Genomic DNA, 17,404 nt, shown 5'->3' with positions numbered 1-17,404 from the left:
CTTCTCCATCTGGTGGCACAGGATGGTAGGGAGGGGAGTGTGGGTTGGTTTGGCCTTGCCTTTTTATGCAAGGTGAGCTAGGTTTGTTTTTTCCCTTTCCATTTTCCCTAACTGGATGAAAAGGACATAATCCAAATCCCTTTTGTTGGAGAACGCCAGTCTGAGGGGAAGTGGGAGGCCAGAAATGAGAATCCTCTGAAAAGATTGTCAAATACTGATTTTCATTCTTTCAAGCTTATTTGTAAATACTTATTTGAATGCTGTGTATTTGTACAGGAATTTGAGCAAAAAATGTATAGAGTGTGATGTCCAATTGGTATTCAGCCCTATAAATGTGTTTTTAACCTCTGGCATTCTGTGCTTATTTAAAATAAGACTTCTAACCATTTCTTTTGTGTATTTATGTTTAAAAAAGTGATTTAAAAATGATCTTACCTGTACCAGAAAGCAAAGTTAAAAGAAAAAAAAATTTGTACTAGTGTCCCAAGAGGTATTTTACTGTATATATTGTGGTAGCATGTTCTAAATCCAACAAGTAATGTGAATTTTAGATGTAAATATCTGCCACTTGATTTTTCCCCCCTTCCCCACTCCCTTGACTGCTGTGATGTGAATTAAAGATGAATACCTGATACTGACCCACTGAATTCACTGAATGGGAGCAGCCCAAGTGCCCCTCTCCAACCCTTGTAGCTGGGCTCCAAGCCCTTTAGCCCCATAGAAATCTCTCTGCCCGGAGCACAGAGCCAGCCTTTCCAACGTCCTGCCTTGACACAGGTAGCACCTGAAAGGAGGGCAGCCAAAGAGGAAACCCCCTCCAGTGCCTGTCTGCAGGATGGCACGCCCCTCCCTACTCAGGAGGCGCCCCCGGCAGCCAGGGGCTCCCGGAGCGTCCCCGCCGGAGGCGGCGGGCCTGCCCTTTAGCTCCCCAACGAGGCGGGCCGGCTCGGATCGCACAGCCACAGCGCCTAACCGGGCCAGGCGCTTCCCTGGGGCCTAGGACGGCAGCTCGGAGGGGGGGGGGGAGCCCTTCCCATGGGAAGTCCTCCAGCCCAGCGTCTGTCCACCCCGGCCGGTGTCCAGTCAGCCCGAACAAGGCGGCCTCCGGCCTAATGCGGACCTTCGGACCTGGTCATCAGGCTTCGCGGGCGCTCCCCAAAGCCGAGGTCCCCCACCCACGGGATCGTTTGAAAAAATGAAAAGGAAAGAAACTTCCCCGGAGCCTGCCCTCTGGGCCGCGGCTGACTCCAGGGCCGCTGGCCTGCGCCACGAGTCGGGACCCCGGGAGGGGAAGTCTGCGGGGTTTATCGGGCCGGCGTGGGGCCCACAGCAAGGGGTACTCGGGATAATTCAGCACGCGCGAGACTGCGGCCGAATCCCACTCCTGTGCGAAGCTTCCGGCTTCAGGCACCGCCGCTGCCCCTACTCAAGATGGCGGCCCAGGCCGCTTCCGCCACCCCCGCGGCCGCTTCCTGCCGGACGCCCTGGTTCAATCAGCGGCCGACAACTGTCTAGGACCAAGGGCGGGCGACGCTACCAGCCAATAGGGAAGGGCAGCGTGGAGCTGACCGTCTGGGCTCCGAGGCGCGTGGACCAATACGAGCGCGGCGTGTGGGAGGGCGCGGGGGCAGCCCGCCAATGGGGAACTACGGCGCGCGGCCGGGACCTGGAGGAAGCGCCGCACCGCAGGCGCGGTTCAGTCGGGCGGCGGCGGCGGCGGCGGCGGAGGAGGCGGTGGAGGATGTGGGCCACGCACGGGCTGGCGGTGGCGCTGGCTCTGAGCGTGCTGCCGGGCGGCCGGACCCTGCGGCCGGGCGACTGCGAAGGTGCGGCGGGGCCGGGGTCCGCTCGCCAAGGCCGGCCTGGCGGCGGCGCTGAACACCGATCCGCCGAGAGGCCGAGGCTGGAACAGGAGGGGGCGGCGGCCGGTCCCAGCGGGGTCCGCCCGAGGAGGGGCAGACGCCGGCTAGGAAACTGGTCCGACAAGAAAAAGTTGGGACTAGATCGTACAAAAAACTTGTCTTGACATTGAGATAACGGCGGAGTTTTTGTCCTTTCCCACCTCTGGGCAGAGGCTCTCCCTGGCTCAGGTCGGGAGCCCCTAGGGCCGGCTGTGAGCACCGCGCCAGGTCCAGTGGGCTTGCGAAGCCGCACCTCGGGGTTCGGTGTTGTATTTGGAAATGAGAAGCATTTGGATCGTTTTTGTCTTCTCTCTCCGGTTTGGCCTCTTATGAGGTCACAGTGAGTCCATCTCAAGGACACGTGTTCAGTCTCGGCTTAAACTTTGTGGAAGGAGCAGGGAGGAGCCGTGTGTGGGTCATTGGGTGATGCTCGTTCCCCGCGTGCCCTTGGGTGTACCAGGGGACCCCAGCAACCTGCAGCTGGGTTCGGCCTGTGGGTACCCGAGAAACCCCGGTGATGGAAAAACTCACCTCCGTGTCTCCTATTAAAATTGCTGACGGAGTTCCTTCCTGGTGGACTGGGGTGCAACTTGGTGATTGCTGAGCATCTCCTTTTCCTCTCTTTTCCAGTCTGTATCTCTTATCTGGGAAGATTTTATCAGGACCTCAAAGACAGAGATGTCACATTTTCACCATCCTCTATTGAAAAAGAACTTATAAAATTCTGCCAGGAAGCAAGAGGCAAAGAGAATCGGCTGGTGAGTAGTCTGTTCCCCTCCGTGGCTGGCCCTGCCCACTTGCGTTCAGGAGGTGCACTGTTGTGTCAGTATGCTGGTGTGGGACGCGAGTGCTTTCATGCATCCTGCAGTTAGGATGTTTTTTTCTCATGTTAGTATTGATTAAGCAACTACTGTGTGCTGGGCACTGGGAGGATCAGTGGGGAGAAATAAGTCAGGCAAATGATGCCATGGGATGAGTGTCCTGGAGAAAATGACTATGGTGCTCTGGCAGAGAGGGTGGGCGCTGATTTAGGCAGAATAGTCAAGAATCTCTCTGAGTAAGAGTCATCATTGTTTGGGGGGGGAGGGGGGCGGGGAAGAGCATCCCAGGCAGAGGGACCAGCCATTGTGAGCGCAGAGGAGGCCATGTGCAAGGACATAAGAAGACAACAAAGTGGGCACAGGATGGGCTAGGGCCGAATTGAGGACAAGAGCCCTAATGAAATGAGGACTTTGTAGCTTTAATTTCCCTGGCAGTCGCTGGTTTGTTTGTCTCTGTTTAAAGGTCTGAATCCTGGTAACTCGTAAACTTATTTGGAGGCAGTCAGCTCTGGGACCGAGCATGTAATAAGAGCCCGGGGTTTAGACTGACCGAATCTGACTGCCCGTACAGGCAGGGCGTGGGAACAGGAGGCCCTGCCAGAGGGAGAGGTTTTGAGCTGTCAGTGTGTTGCGGAGGAGAAGGCTCTCAAGTGGAACCGCCTGAAGGCCATTGTCCTCTCTCGCTGCAGTGCTACTACATCGGGGCCACAGAGGACGCTGCCACTAAAATCATCAACGAGGTGTCCAAGCCCCTGGCCCACCACATCCCTGTGGAGAAGGTCTGTGAGAAGCTCAAGAAGAAGGACAGCCAGATCTGTGAGCTGAAGTATGGTGAGTGTGGCCAGGCCTTACCCACCACGGAGCTTCTGCCCTCAGGCATGCTAGCTGGGGGAGGCGGGGGAGAAACGAGAGCCATGGCGAGTGCGTTCGGCAGCAGGGCCGGTGGTGCCGAGTGAGGGGTCGGGGGGGTACGGATCTGGCAGAAGAGGCCTCACGGAGGAGGTGGCATTCAGCAGACTTTGAAGGCGGTAGAAGATGGGCCAAGCGGAGCTAATGGGAGCACTGCAGGCAGAGGGGATAGGCCGGGGATGATGGGTGCACGGGTCACAGAGGGCCCTGCAGGTTGGTGAAGATTTGGCGTCAGGTCTTCAGTCTGAGTGAAGTTGGGAACATGGTTTGGTTTTGGTTTTGGTTTGTGGAGGGACCGCAGAGAGTTTTTTTTTTTAAAGATTTATTTATTTTAGAGGAAGAGTGTCGGGGGCAGAGGGAGAATGTCGAGCAGGTGCCCCACTGAGCACAGAGCCCGATGCAGGGCTCAGTCCCACGACCCTGAGATCATGACCTGAGCCAAAATCAAGAGTCAAGACGCTTAACCAACTGAACCACCCAGCCCCTGGGAACATGGGTTTTTGAGCGGAGAAGGGATGTGGCCTGACTTGGGTTTAATAGGCTCGTCCTGCTGAAGGCCCAGCGATCTTTCTTATTTTGAAGGGAAATGCCTTCAGCAGACAGGCAGGCCGGTCCAGGCGCCTGCGGCATCCCTTTTATCGAACAGGAGAAAAGCAGGCCAGGTCCTCCATGTCAGGACCAGAAATAGTTGTCCTTGTCTATAAAATTTAAACAACACCGACATATTTTATTGTGACTCGAGTGTCCAAGGGCCCGTGTTTGCCCACTTGTGTCAAGGATGCCTAGTCTCCCGAGAGGGACCTGGGACAGGTGCGGTTGGCTCCTGGTCTCTCTGTGCTCACGAGTGGCCACGGGGAGTAAGCTCCTGACCAGGGTCTGTGTTGGGAAATTGGAGCTAGGAGATCTGTCTGTTCTGTCACCCTGGAGCTGTCACTCTACAGTGAGTGACTAGTTGTCAGGGCACCTGGGGGAGTGGGAACCTCATTTCTCCTGTGAGGTTTGTCCTGTAAGAACCAGATGGCCTCCGTCCCGGGCCGGGCAGCACTGCTTGCCTGGGTGGACGCCGCCAGGGTGAGACCGGCCTTCTGGTGAAGGGGCCTGGGCCCAGTTCCCACAGGTCGGGGCGGTGGGCACTGACACGCACCGCAGGTGTCTGGAAATGTCTGTCCCCCTCCGACCAGTAGGACTGCTTGTTTTAAGGGTTGGGGACGCTGTGCAGGGGTGACCCATCCTGGGACTGGGGGCGGGGGAGGGGGTCTGTGGCCACTCCCACCAGCTCTCCCTGCTCTCTCCTCCAGACAAGCAGATCGACCTGAGCACAGTGGACCTGAAGAAGCTCCGAGTGAAAGAGCTCAAGAAGATCCTGGACGACTGGGGGGAGACGTGCAAAGGCTGTGCGGAGAAGTCCGACTACATCCGGAAGATTAATGAACTGATGCCTAAATATGCTCCCAAGGCAGCCAGTTCACGGACTGACTTGTAGTCTGCCGGACCCCTGCTGCACCTGAGGGGAAAGCAGCTCACCTGCCTCCTCCCCACAGCCTTTTTGTAATTTATTTTTTAGGCGGGCTCCTGACAATGTCAGGTGTGAAGCCTGGAGCTTTCCTGATGATGCTGGCTCTCCAGCCCCCCCCTTGGGGGGGATTCACTTTGTTCTGTTGCTGGTTTACTCTAGGACTTTAAAGTGTGTCTGGGAATTTTTTATTAAAGGAAGAAAATTTCTAGCTGTATTTCAACCCTAATGAAGATCCCACCAGTTTATGCTTTCCAATTCACAAAGAACTGATATCTTCACATCTGTCCCTCGGCGACCAGGGCTGGAGATGCCAGGGCAGGACACGGGCTGAGGCGTGTGGGGAGGGGGGCTGGTGCAGGAGTGGAGGCGAGCCCAGGACGTGGCTGCGCCTGATGCGCCACCCTGAGGAGACTTCAAGTGGAAGTCACAGGAGAGGAGCCGGAGGCTGTGCAGCGTCTTGCAGGGCACGGGGTGGGGGGGTTGGATCTGGTGTACGAGGGAGGGGATTTATCGGGGCTGTGCCTGAGCAGGACGGAGGGTTGATTTAGTGTGGCCTTCTGGGAGGATGACCTCAGTAACTGCCAGTGTTCAGTACCATCACATTTCTAAACATGCTCTTGGCCTGGCTACCTCCACCAACCACTGTCCAGATCTGGCCATCTACTTGGTCATCTGAGTTTGTGGCCTGGTGTCAGTCCCAAGCTTCTGATGCCTAATTGGGGTTTTGTAAGATTTGCAGGCGTTGGTTTATACAAAGTCAGTGAGAGGCTGCCTTTTGCCCTGTTTACCCAAGATAAGTCCAACTGATGAAGTCTCTCGTCCCGAGTCTGGTTTTTCAGTTCCTCTCCGGGGTTGGCTTTGGGAAGCCCAGTTGTCAGCATGAGCTGTGACTTGGTGGAGACCCCTCTGCTTCCTGGGCCTGCCGAGACCACCTGAAGGGAAGGACTAAAGCAGTGCTTTCCAAGGAAGACTTCAGATCACATCGTTTATGCTGCTAAATTCAGTTTGCCTCCATAGGCCTTGTTACCACCTGCTGTGGCATCCACTAACAACAGCCAGCACATCTTCCATACCTTGTTTCTAGGAGGGAAGCAAGAAGGTTGAGCTACTTCTCAGGCCAAGACCTCCTTGTTTGGGGGAATTAGGTGGGCTATTAAGATCTGACAAAGTGCAGTGTCCTGAGCCCTGAACAAGTGCTGGGAAAATCCACAGCTGAAGACAGAAGTCTTAGGAGGTGAATGGCCGTGGCCTACAGGCCACATTGAACACAGGCACAGGGAAAACCAACCACTACCGCTGCAGGGCTGACCCCTAAGGTGATCTACAAAGGGTTAACTCATTCTGGAAGTGGAGTTCAGATCAGGCAACGTTACCGGTGTTTCTTATAAGAGCTTTCCCCTTGCACCTGCCTCAGCTGCTCCAGGAGGTGCTTTATTTATTGATTGTGGGAGAAGGAACTGGTAGGCTCTTCCCCACCCCCACGGTTTCCTTGCAGAAGCTGAGTCAGTTTTTGCGATGCGTCCAGCAGCTCTCTGGAGAATGAAACCTTCCCAAGGGGGCTTGGGCACCTGGGCAGGATTCTCCCCGCACCTCACCTCTGGAGAAGTCCTGGCCCCGGAGGTGGATAGAAGAGCACTAGTCAGCAAGAGGTAAGCGTGGCAAGCTGTGGTTAACTACTGGGTTTGCCTTCTCTTCGCCCTTGGCTCCGTGGTCCTGCCCTTGCAGCCCACTATCTGCTCGGGAGGCCGCAGCAGAGGGTGGACCCCGTGGCGCCAGGGAGCCTATTCCCACTCAGTAAACGGGCAGGTAGGTTGTTGGCTCGGGTTTCTCTCTGCCTGAACCCAAACGGGCCTCGCCTTTTGCATTCATAGCCCATGGTCGTCGCGGCCTTTCTGGGGACCGCTGCAGGTGCTACCAGAACGCGGAGGATGTCTGCTTTGTGGGGCGTGGGTCCTAGAAGGGGCCTAGGGAGCGGCGTGCTTAGGTTCTCGCGCCTGTCGATCCCGGACCACAGTCGGGAGATGCTGTGGTGGGGATTGGGGAGATGCCACGTAAAGAGACCGCGCTGGGTCAAGACCAGACCAGGGAGCCCGGTGCCCACAGACGCTGCCACTCCCATTCCACGCAACGCGGACCCCCGAGCCGGAAGCGGGAGGCCTAGGGCCTGCAGCCCGCTGGGGTCGGGCACAGTGCTCTCGCGAGGTCCCCGATCTCCGCGTAGCCCGGCCCCTTGGCCGCGCGGTGGCGTCAGAGCTCACTGTCGGGCGGCTCTCGCGTGCCCGCCCCGAGATCACGTGACACGGGGGCGGCGCATTCAGATGACGTACGCCCGGCGCGGCTCTCGCCCCGCCCGCTGCGGAGTCACGTGATAGTCCGGCGCAGCCTGATAACGCGATGCCCAGCCCCTGGGCGCCGCTCCCGCCCCGCCCCGCTGCCACCGCCGCGCCGAGTCCTTTTGTCCAAGATGGCGGCGCCGGGGGCGCTGCCTCCTCGGCCGCCGCCGCCGCCGCTGTGAGGGGCCTGCGGGCCGCCCGCCCGCCCGCCGCGCCGGCGCCATGAAGAGGCAGAGCGAGCGAGACTCGAGCCCGAGCGGGCGCGGCTCGTCATCGTCGGCCAAGCGGCCGCGGGAGCGCGAACGGGAGGCGGAGGCGGGCGGGCGGCGGGCGGCGCACAAGGCCTCGGGCGGCGCCAAGCATCCCGTTCCAGCGCGGGCCCGTGACAAACCCCGCGGTAGCGGGGGCGGCGGGGGTGGGCATCGCGACGGCCGCGGCGCCGGGGACGCAAATCACCGTGCGAGCAGCGGCCGCTCCTCGGGCTCGGGCGCCGGCGGCGGGGGACGCGGCGGCAAGGCCTCCGGGGACCCAGGCGCTTCAGGTGCTTCACCCCGCGCGTCTCCGCTGCCACCACCTCCGCCGCCGCCCGGGGCCGAGCCCGCGGGTCCCGGCTCGTCGGCGGCCGCGCCCGAGTACAAGACGCTGCTCATCAGCAGCCTGAGCCCCGCGCTGCCCGCCGAGCACCTCGAGGACCGGCTCTTCCACCAGTTCAAGCGCTTCGGCGAGATCAGCCTGCGCCTGTCGCACACGCCAGAGCTGGGCCGCGTGGCCTACGTGAACTTCCGGCACCCGCAGGACGCACGCGAGGCCCGCCAGCACGCCCTGGCCCGCCAGCTGCTGCTCTACGACCGGCCGCTCAAGGTGGAGCCCGTGTACCTGCGCGGCGGCGGCGGCGGCGGGAGCAGCCGGCGAAGCAGCAGTAGCAGCGCTGCCGCCTCCACGCCGCCCCCGGGGCCGCCCGCGCCCGCGGACCCGCTCGGCTACCTTCCCTTGCATGGCGGCTACCAGTACAAGCAGCGCTCGCTGTCCCCAGTAGCCGCCCCGCCGCTGCGGGAGCCCCGCGCCCGCCACGCTGCGGCAGCCTTTGCCCTGGATGCTGCCGCGGCCGCCGCGGTGGGGCTATCCCGGGAGCGGGCCCTGGACTACTACGGGCTGTACGACGACCGCGGGCGCCCCTACGGCTACCCCGCCGTGTGCGAGGAGGACCTGATGCCTGAGGACGACCAGCGGGCCACGCGCAACCTGTTCATCGGGAACCTGGACCACAGCGTATCTGAGGTGGAGTTGCGGCGGGCCTTTGAGAAGTACGGCATCATTGAGGAGGTGGTCATCAAGAGGCCTGCCCGTGGCCAGGGTGGTGCGTATGCCTTCCTCAAGTTCCAGAACCTAGACATGGCCCACAGGGCTAAGGTGGCCATGTCGGGCCGGGTGATTGGTCGAAACCCCATTAAGATAGGCTACGGCAAGGCCAACCCCACCACTCGCCTCTGGGTGGGCGGCCTGGGACCTAACACCTCACTGGCCGCTCTGGCCCGGGAGTTTGACCGCTTTGGGAGCATTCGGACCATTGATCACGTCAAGGGAGATAGCTTTGCCTACATCCAGTACGAGAGCTTGGATGCAGCTCAGGCCGCCTGTGCAAAAATGAGGGGCTTTCCCTTGGGTGGTCCAGACCGGAGGCTGCGCGTGGATTTTGCCAAAGCAGAGGAGACTCGGTATCCCCAGCAGTACCAGCCCTCACCCCTCCCTGTGCATTATGAGCTGCTCCCCGACGGGTATACTCGGCACCGAAACCTGGATGCAGACCTACGGGTGCGGGATAGGACCCCCCCACACCTCCTGTACTCAGACCGAGACCGGACCTTTTTGGAAGGGGACTGGACCAGCCCTAGTAAAAGCTCTGACCGCCGAAACAGCCTGGAGGGCTACAGCCGGTCCGTGCGCAGCCGGAGTGGGGAGCGCTGGGGAGATGGGGACCGGGGCCTGCCCAAGCCCTGGGAGGAGAGGCGGAAGCGGAGGAGCCTTTCCAGTGAGCGCGGGAGGACAACTCACTCCCCTTACGAGGAACGGAGCAGGACCAAGGGTGGTGGGCAGCAGGTGGACCGGGGCTCTGACCGCACTCCTGAGCGAAGCCGTAAGGAGAACCACTCCAGTGACGGGCCCAAGGAGTCCAGCAGCAACTCCCTCAGCAACAGCAGACATGGGGCTGAGGAGCGGAGCCACCACCACCACCATGAGGCTCCCGACTCTTCCCACGGGAAGAAGACACGAGAGAGCGAGCGCAATCATCGGACCGCTGAGGCTGAGCCCAAGCCTCTGGAAGAGCCAAAACACGAGACCAAAAAGCTCAAGAATCTTTCTGAGTATGCCCAGACGCTGCAGCTGGGTTGGAATGGGCTCCTAGTGTTGAAAAACAGCTGCTTCCCAACATCTATGCACATCCTAGAGGGGGACCAGGGGGTTATCACGGGCCTCCTCAAAGACCACACTTCTGGGAGCAAGCTGACCCAGCTGAAGATCGCCCAGCGTCTGCGACTGGACCAGCCCAAGCTCGACGAGGTCACGCGGCGGATCAAGCAGGGGAGCCCCAATGGCTATGCGGTGCTCCTAGCCACCCAGGCGACCCCCAGCGGGCCTGGCACTGAGGGGATGCCCGCGGTGGAGCCAGGCCTACAGAGGCGGCTTCTCAGGAACCTGGTCTCCTACTTGAAACAGAAGCAGGCGGCGGGGGTGATCAGCCTGCCGGTGGGTGGGTCCAAGGGCAGAGACAGCACGGGCATGCTCTATGCCTTCCCGCCCTGCGACTTTTCACAGCAGTACCTCCAGTCCGCACTGAGGACATTGGGCAAGCTAGAAGAAGAACACATGGTGATAGTTATAGTAAGAGACACTGCCTAGCCCAAGCCTGTTTCCAGCTCCGCATTTGTGTCACAAAAGCAGTTATTTTAAAATCTGACCACCACCTCCTCCCCACATCCTACCCCCTTGGTTTGAATTCTCTGCTGGGTTATTTTGATTCATTTAATGGGGGACCAGAGTCCCGACCCCCCACCAAAACTAAGTTCTTAGATTTTAGGGTTGTGTTTTGTTTTTGTTTTTTGTCTTTTGTTTTAACAGCAATGAGAAAAGGGACTCCTGTCACGTTGATTTCTAGTGTACGAGATACTGTCTGCTGTGTTCTGTATTTTTTTATTTTTTGACTAACTGTATGGAAAGTTGTCAGTAAAGCCTTTGTCAGAGGATGGATTTTTAATCCTGTTCTCCTGGTTTAATCAAATTTTTCCTCAGTAAATGGAAGACTTCCCCACTACACGCATGCAAGTGCTCTGTCAACTTCCCAGCCCGGGTATAGCTCAGAATCCTGCCGTGTTGGTGGCTCTCAGTCTCTCAGCTCTTTGGGCCCAGTCAGGACTACGTTCACATTTGTTTTTAGCCTTGGCTGACAGCAAGTTCAGTTTGCCTCTGGACCCTCCCTTGCCTGCCTGAGCAGAGCCCTGAGCCTAAGCTCCATAGCCAGCAGCTTTGGTGGTTTCGGAGTTTTCGTTTTCCTGCCCTGAACGTGTGTGTTCATCTGCTTGAGCTGTAACTGTTGGACAACACGCCTAATCTTGAGGCCTTTTGCAAGCAGGTAGTCTTTAGCAGTTGTGTGGTCTTGTCATGGGGAAGACAAGTACAGTATGGATGCCACAGGGTCTCGGGGTCCCAGATCGACGCAGGCTCCCGCTCTTATTCAGCCTTAATGTGGCTGTTGTGGCAGCCCGGGAACACCCGGCTGGAGGCAGAGCTGCTGCCTCAGACTCCCAGGGACACCGGAAGCCAAATGCCAGAATGGAGGGTGGTGGGAAGGAGCTTCTTTTGGTTCATTCTTGAAATGTACCCAGCGTTTGTAAATTCTGGTTCTTCCTTGTTTGGGGGCTAATGTATCAGTGGGTGGGGGGCTCTGCCCAGTCACTAGAGCTTTTTGGGGGAAGGACACTGAACCCCTGAAGAATTTTTGCAACACGGCAAGGGAGCACGGTAGAGTAGGAAGATGCTCTTAACTGACGTACCTGTTTCCCAGGTGTGAGGTGAGCGTGTGCCGTGGCCTCCTGCCCTGCTGCTGAGGTGGGGCCACTGGGAGAAAGGTGCTTCTGTGGGGAAATGAAGTCACAGGTGCCAAGGCGCTGGGGCAATGCTAGTCAGAGCCATTCAAGCCCAGCTGGGGAGGGATGTGCAGGCACCCTCCGGCTGGGAGGGAAAGATGGCTTGAAAGAGTAAAATGTTGTCCTCCCTGGTCTCTAATGAGATCAGAGGGCAAATGAAGCCAGCACCATCGGGGACTGGGGAGGGAACCCAGTCACACAGCAGTTGTCACCAGAGAACACAGGCCAGATATACTACTCTTCAGTGTGTGTGTGGCAGTCTGGATGTCCCAAAAGAGCTGAGGGACAACAGCAGCCTCAGTAAGAGAAATGAGCCAACTGGCCAGGAACTCCAGGTTCTGGTGGCCACGCCACCCTCCTGGCCACAACCCCAGCCCATGCAAGGGAACACAGGTGACAGCTGGGATGCTTTGAGGTAGAGGAGGAAGCTCAGTGTGGACTGCCTGGAGGATACTTGCCTCCGCAGGGAAAGAGGTGGCTTTTTGAGACCTCGGAGATTTAAAATGAACAGGGGAAGGTGCCTGGGGAGATACTGCTCACCGGGCCACAGCGCGTGCTCATGAGAACAAGCACGTTCACAACAGAAAACATGCACAAAGGAAGTGTTAAGTGCGTTTATTTGCCTGTTTGTACTTGAGCTGTGGCCACAACTGCCAGGTGTCTGAGCACGTCTGTGGGGGACTCAGCTGACGACAGCTCCGCCATTCCAGGGTAGCTCGTACTGCCGGAAGCAGGAGTGGGCCTTACTTGTTCAGATCAAATGAGGTAGGGGTGTCTTGAAGGCACAATGCAGGGCTCCCTGCAGTTCGAGAAATGCCTGGGTCACACACAGGCCAGAGTTGCCTTGCCCCATGAAGTTCAAAATTTCTCTGGGCTGTTCTTCATAGAGTGGGTGCCCAGAACCCAGAATCGTGCACCACCCAGCAGCATTCCCAGATGTAAACCTGCTAGGAAATCTGGTTAGAGAAGACATTTCAACCCTTGCTTTGTCTACTCTTCAGGGATAGCCCCAAAAAGAACCAGAGCCCACCCGCTGTGACTCTCCTCCCGCGCCTCTTCTTTGACCCTCTTCTCAAGCACTTCCTTCCTTTGGCTCTAAGACAAAGCAGGTTCTGTGAACTCTCAGACCTAGCAGGTCAGGTGGTCAAGGCACCGATTGATTTCAGACTGTCCCAGAGAGAGAACAACTTAACTGCAGGTGTCCAGAGCCTCCACCTGGGGGTTCGGGTCGTGTCTGAGGTGTCGCTTAAAGGCAAAACAAAAAACAATCTGAGGCAAATTTTGCCTCACTGTTGGTTTGCTAGTATTGTACGTGTTTCTTCTAAGTGACTCATATCTTAAGCCCTGGTATAGTAAGAAAGAGGGCTGATGTCTCCTTAGCCTCTCAGGGCGTGTTGTCAAGTCAACCACAACTCTGCTTCCCTGTCGGAGGTCCCCATCTCCACCCCCGAGACCTGCAGGCCCTCCCAAGAGCTGCCGGCAGAGTTGAGGGAGATGGCCAGCGGCTCAGCAGAGTTCCTGACGAGAAGGGTGTTTTCGTTGACTTTTAACCTGTTTCCTCTTGATGCATCCAGCACCAGCAGTCAAGGCTACTCCACTGGTTAGGTGTGAGGCATGAAGCAACGTAAGGGCTGAGAGCTCTGCTCTCTAAAGGACCAAGAGGTACGTGTGACACAGGCCCGCCTCAGTGTGTGTGATCAACTGGATGGTGCTCCAGAGCCCAGCAGGGCTTTCCCAGCCCCTGGTGAGTTTTAGCCATCTTGTCTTGTTTACTTCACAACCACATCTGTCCCCTCTTCTCTCGGCAAAGGGAGAAAAGTCTCTAGCTATCTGATACCTACATAATAGAAACCGAGAAGCTGTTATTGGGGCAACTCAAAGGAAGAAACTGTGGTTTCCTATTTATTGTGGGAGGAAAGCAGGGTGAGGTGGGTTAAGTGAAAAGGTCAGAGCATGTGGCACTTTCCCTGGCAGTACCCCAGTTCCACCAACCACAGGCTGATTTTGGAGGCCTGAGCCCTATCTTTACACCTGGCCTGCCCAAGCCCCTGCTGCCCCAAAATGCCAAAAGTGAAGAACAGCTCTGGTGCCCTATTAACTCTCCCTTGAGGAAACAGTAATGACGGTCACCCAACTAACTATAGAGGTGGCCGCTCCTTAACTCTGCCAGCATGTTCCTCTGAAACTTCCCAGCTCCACCAAATCTGTACTGCAGAGCTGCCTTCTTAAGTCAGAACCTGGGACAGAGAGATGTGTCCACAGCACACAATGCCCAAACACCGCCTCCACCACCCCAGCGTGGTTCTCGGGCACAGACCAAGGTTAGACACTGTGACTAAGCTACTTTTCTCCCCAGAGTGCTTTATTTGGGCAGAATGAGTCTCACCACCATCCTGGACTGCCTCTCTCGGAAGGCGTCTTCTCTACTGGCTGGCTAGAGTTGCAGGGAAAGGGACCACCGCACTTTGGTAAAAGAGAACAGGGAAAGGCCATAAACAAACAAAGACAGACTTGTAGTTTATTTTGTATTTTTTTTTTAAATAAATACACTTTACATTAAAGAAAAAGGCCTTTGATTTGTAATTTCCACATTGGGGAGAAGGAAGAAAAAAAATTTTTTGAAAAACTGAATCACAAAGAAAAATAGAGGGAGTGAACTTATATCCTAAGTTCCCTCAACTCCACAAAACCAATATCCACAATGACCTTGCTGCCCCCAAACCATGAAGGTGGGTGAATCTAGGCATTTACTCAGCAAATAAGCACTGCCTTCCTCCCCACCTCTGGCAAGAAGGAAAACAACTTAACCTGACAGCATATGAGGCAACAGAACAGGTTAAAAAATCATATATTATATTTATAATAAAATATTCTTAATCCTTATCAATTTAAGAAACCACGATTTTCCTTTTCATTTAAATACGTATGTAAAAATGCCTCCATATTGTTCTTTAGACATCATTTTCTTCCATAGAAAATGAGGTGCTGGGACAAGAGACCTGGTGGATATAAGTTCATACCCTCAGTTATAAATGCCTGGTTTGTTTTTTTTTTTTCTTTTTAAATTTTATAAAAAACTATTTGTTCTTTAAGTAAAGAACGTTATACAAAGAAAATATATTGTGAAATAACCCCAGAGACATGTTTTTTTCCCCTTGAGGAAAGAGCTGTCCATCCTAGGAGAAGGGGGAAGCAGAATAGGGCCTAACCCCTGTTGTCTTTTTTGTGGTTGTTATTGTTTTAGAAGGACCCTCAGATTCCAGTGAGGCTCTCTAAGCCATAATCCTCTGAATGCAGGGCATGCAGTTCCTTAAAAGATAGCCCTGGGAGAAAGGGAAAGGAAGGTGTTCTCAATTCATCTGACTCAGTTTCTCGCCTGTCAGGAATGTCTTGCACACGGTGATGGCTCCTCACTCATTCAGAGATAAGATGATGTCATCTTCCAAATCAGAGTTGTCAGAGCTATCCGCTGAAAGGGAAGAGGGAGAGACTAGATTACGCACCAGACTTAGAGGAAGCTTTCAGGAAGGAAGCACCTTTATACACATACATTTATACCTAAGCAAAGTTAATTACCAGTTTCCAGAAAGAAGAAAACACATCAATTAACTCCTTGGAGCTGGCTCTGGAGAATATACTTGTTGGCAACAGTGACCACCCCTGGGACCTGTTCCTGCACCTTTCACAGGGCCTGGATGCAATGCTCTCTGCCTTCGAGAGGTTCTTCCTGACTGGGGGGCCCTGAAAGGACAGGGCAAACCCTCTGAAACTTCTAAATGGCTGCAAAAAGGGCAGGGCTGAGGGAGAAATGAGTGAGCCTCCGCAGTCCTATGGCCTTATGTCCTTCCAGGACAGGCGCACAGGCCTGCCTGACCGCCCCCCCCCCCGCCCCCCACACACACCCAGGGCCACTAAAAAGGCAGGCTGAGCCCAAGCAAGAATGAGATTTCTTTTAAACTCAACAACTCTCTTATCAGAAAACCCCATAAAGGTAGAGACTGTCAACCAAGGATTCTTTCCTCTGAATATAATCAGCAGGGAACAAGTTCCCAAAAAGGTACAGGCCAGCATGTGGTAATACCAGAGAATGAGTACCTAGAAACTCAAGGCCGTAGGCCAGCAGGGAGCAGCTAGAACATCCTGGAAGGGTAGCACCATGTCTCTGGCACAGGAGGAGACCTCCACTGGACCATCTGCCTTCTCAGGCAGTGAACAGACCACATTAACTAACACCTCTGGAAGGATCCACTGAGGAGTGAAACAAGGCAAAAGACCCTTCAAAATGAGATACATCATGTCCAACTGGAGAGAAACATAGTTACCTAGCTCCTAAGGACTCTAGTATTCGCTCTGAGTGAAGGTAAGGGAAAGGCCTTGGTGCCCCCTTTGACTACAGCTCAGGAAGCTGTGAAACCATTTTAACAAGGTCTCCAGGGAAGTGAGCAGACAGACTGTGAGCCCCCGGGCTGTGGACTTCCCATGCAGACAGAGACACCAATGGCTCCATAGCATTCCCCATCAGCCTTTCCCAGACACCTGACAATCGACTCTCAGGAAAGCTGAAGCAAGAACAACCCATGTTCCCAAACCTTCTGTCATTCACTACAATTTCCTTTACGAAGAAAACGGAAGTGGATAAAGGAAAATCAACGAACACATGGCTGTGATACAACAAAGTCCTGAACGTAAACAAGAGAGATGTCTGGAAAAAAACTGCTCCTGGGTCTAAGAGGGCACAAGCGTAGCCGGACTACTGGTGAGGAGCGGGGAGAACAAACACCTGACAAGCTGAGCTGAACAGCCTGGTCAGATTCCTTGCTGCAAGACCTCCAGAAGGAACCGCCAACAGGTAGGCCGGCACAACACAGCGTCCTCAGCCGTGGCAGACCTCCAGAGACTCCCCCAGGGCTCCTGCAATCTAGGATTCACAATGCCAGACCACCTGCCTGAGACCGGGCCACCAGCTGTGCAGCTGCTAAGAGTGTTAACCACTCTGCATCACACGTACAGAGTGTAAGTGCAGCTAGGAGAGGGCGGGGACACGATCTTCTTTACACAAATAACTGTCGGGCGCAGTGTTTGAGAGAACCTTAAGGGCCTGGGCACAGACTCCCTCTTGGTGGTCCCAGGGCTCCTCTGCTCTCCTTTCCTCAGCCTTTTCGTATCTTCAAGTGTTGAAGAGACCCAATCCCAGACCCTGGTCAGGACCTCTCCTGAGCCCTTTGAGGCAAAGGAAGTCTAGATGTAAATAATCAATCCCCACAATGTTTAAGCTCTTGCTCTACAACATACAGGCTTTTGGGGGAGGGAGAACTGACTGGACCAGAGAACACACACAAGACTTCAGAGTCAAGGTGTTTTCTCTTCCTAGGGTTGGGGTTCTGCATCTGAAACCAATCACTGGGTCTCTATGGGATCGGGGCCTCACAAAGTTATGGGGGGGCACAGGGGTGTGGTTTTTCTACAGTCTCAGTGACTCTCATCACATCGTAAAAGGCTCCATAAGCTCAGAAAGGTTAAGAGCGAATGCTCTAGATGATTACTGAAGCAAAATACCAGCAAACCAAGGGTACAGAGAACAGCCCCTCAGCCTGCTCTGCTGTACGCTCCTGGAGGCCTCTCTCAAACAGCGATGCAGGACATGCCACCCATGCCTCCTCCACATCACCACCTCAGTTCTAGAGCCCAAGCTGAAAAGTCCTCAAGTTGTCAACTATTATGGCATTTTCACATCATAAATATTCCTACCAAAATAAAGTGTTATCTCGTTGCTAACAGAATA

General features: G+C 55.5%; 3 protein-coding genes across 4 annotated transcripts in view; 2 read left to right on the top strand and 1 right to left on the bottom strand.

The window, feature by feature from the left end:
• Positions 1 to 1,704: 1,704 nt before the first annotated feature.
• On the top strand, positions 1,705 to 5,373 carry MANF (mesencephalic astrocyte derived neurotrophic factor). Its single transcript, XM_028124536.2, has 4 exons — positions 1,705 to 1,826; positions 2,532 to 2,659; positions 3,412 to 3,553; positions 4,930 to 5,373. The coding sequence occupies exons 1-4, from the start codon at positions 1,742 to 1,744 to the stop codon at positions 5,112 to 5,114; spliced, it is 540 nt and encodes a 179-aa protein (XP_027980337.1). The 5' UTR covers positions 1,705 to 1,741; the 3' UTR covers positions 5,115 to 5,373.
• A 2,270-nt stretch (positions 5,374 to 7,643) lies between these two features.
• On the top strand, positions 7,644 to 10,733 carry RBM15B (RNA binding motif protein 15B). The gene has a single exon (XM_028124294.2). The coding sequence runs from the start codon at positions 7,703 to 7,705 to the stop codon at positions 10,376 to 10,378; it is 2,676 nt and encodes an 891-aa protein (XP_027980095.2). The 5' UTR covers positions 7,644 to 7,702; the 3' UTR covers positions 10,379 to 10,733.
• Positions 10,734 to 14,126: 3,393 nt separating this feature from the next.
• DCAF1 (DDB1 and CUL4 associated factor 1) overlaps positions 14,127 to 17,404 on the bottom strand; it is a 68,751-nt gene continuing 65,473 nt past the window's right edge. For both annotated transcript variants that reach the window (XM_028124293.1, XM_088028226.1), the window contains exon 24: positions 14,127 to 15,091. In XM_028124293.1, coding sequence (XP_027980094.1) covers positions 15,033 to 15,091 — 59 coding nt within the window. In that variant the 3' untranslated portion in view covers positions 14,127 to 15,032. The remainder of the gene's footprint in view (positions 15,092 to 17,404) is intronic.

The sequence above is a fragment of the Eumetopias jubatus genome, unplaced genomic scaffold, assembly GCF_037043125.1.
Source record: "Eumetopias jubatus isolate StellerSeaLion01/CBP00866 unplaced genomic scaffold, mEumJub1_p1.0 scaffold_1, whole genome shotgun sequence".
Classification (NCBI taxonomy): domain Eukaryota; kingdom Metazoa; phylum Chordata; class Mammalia; order Carnivora; family Otariidae; genus Eumetopias; species Eumetopias jubatus.
This window is presented reverse-complemented; position numbering and strand designations above follow the sequence as displayed.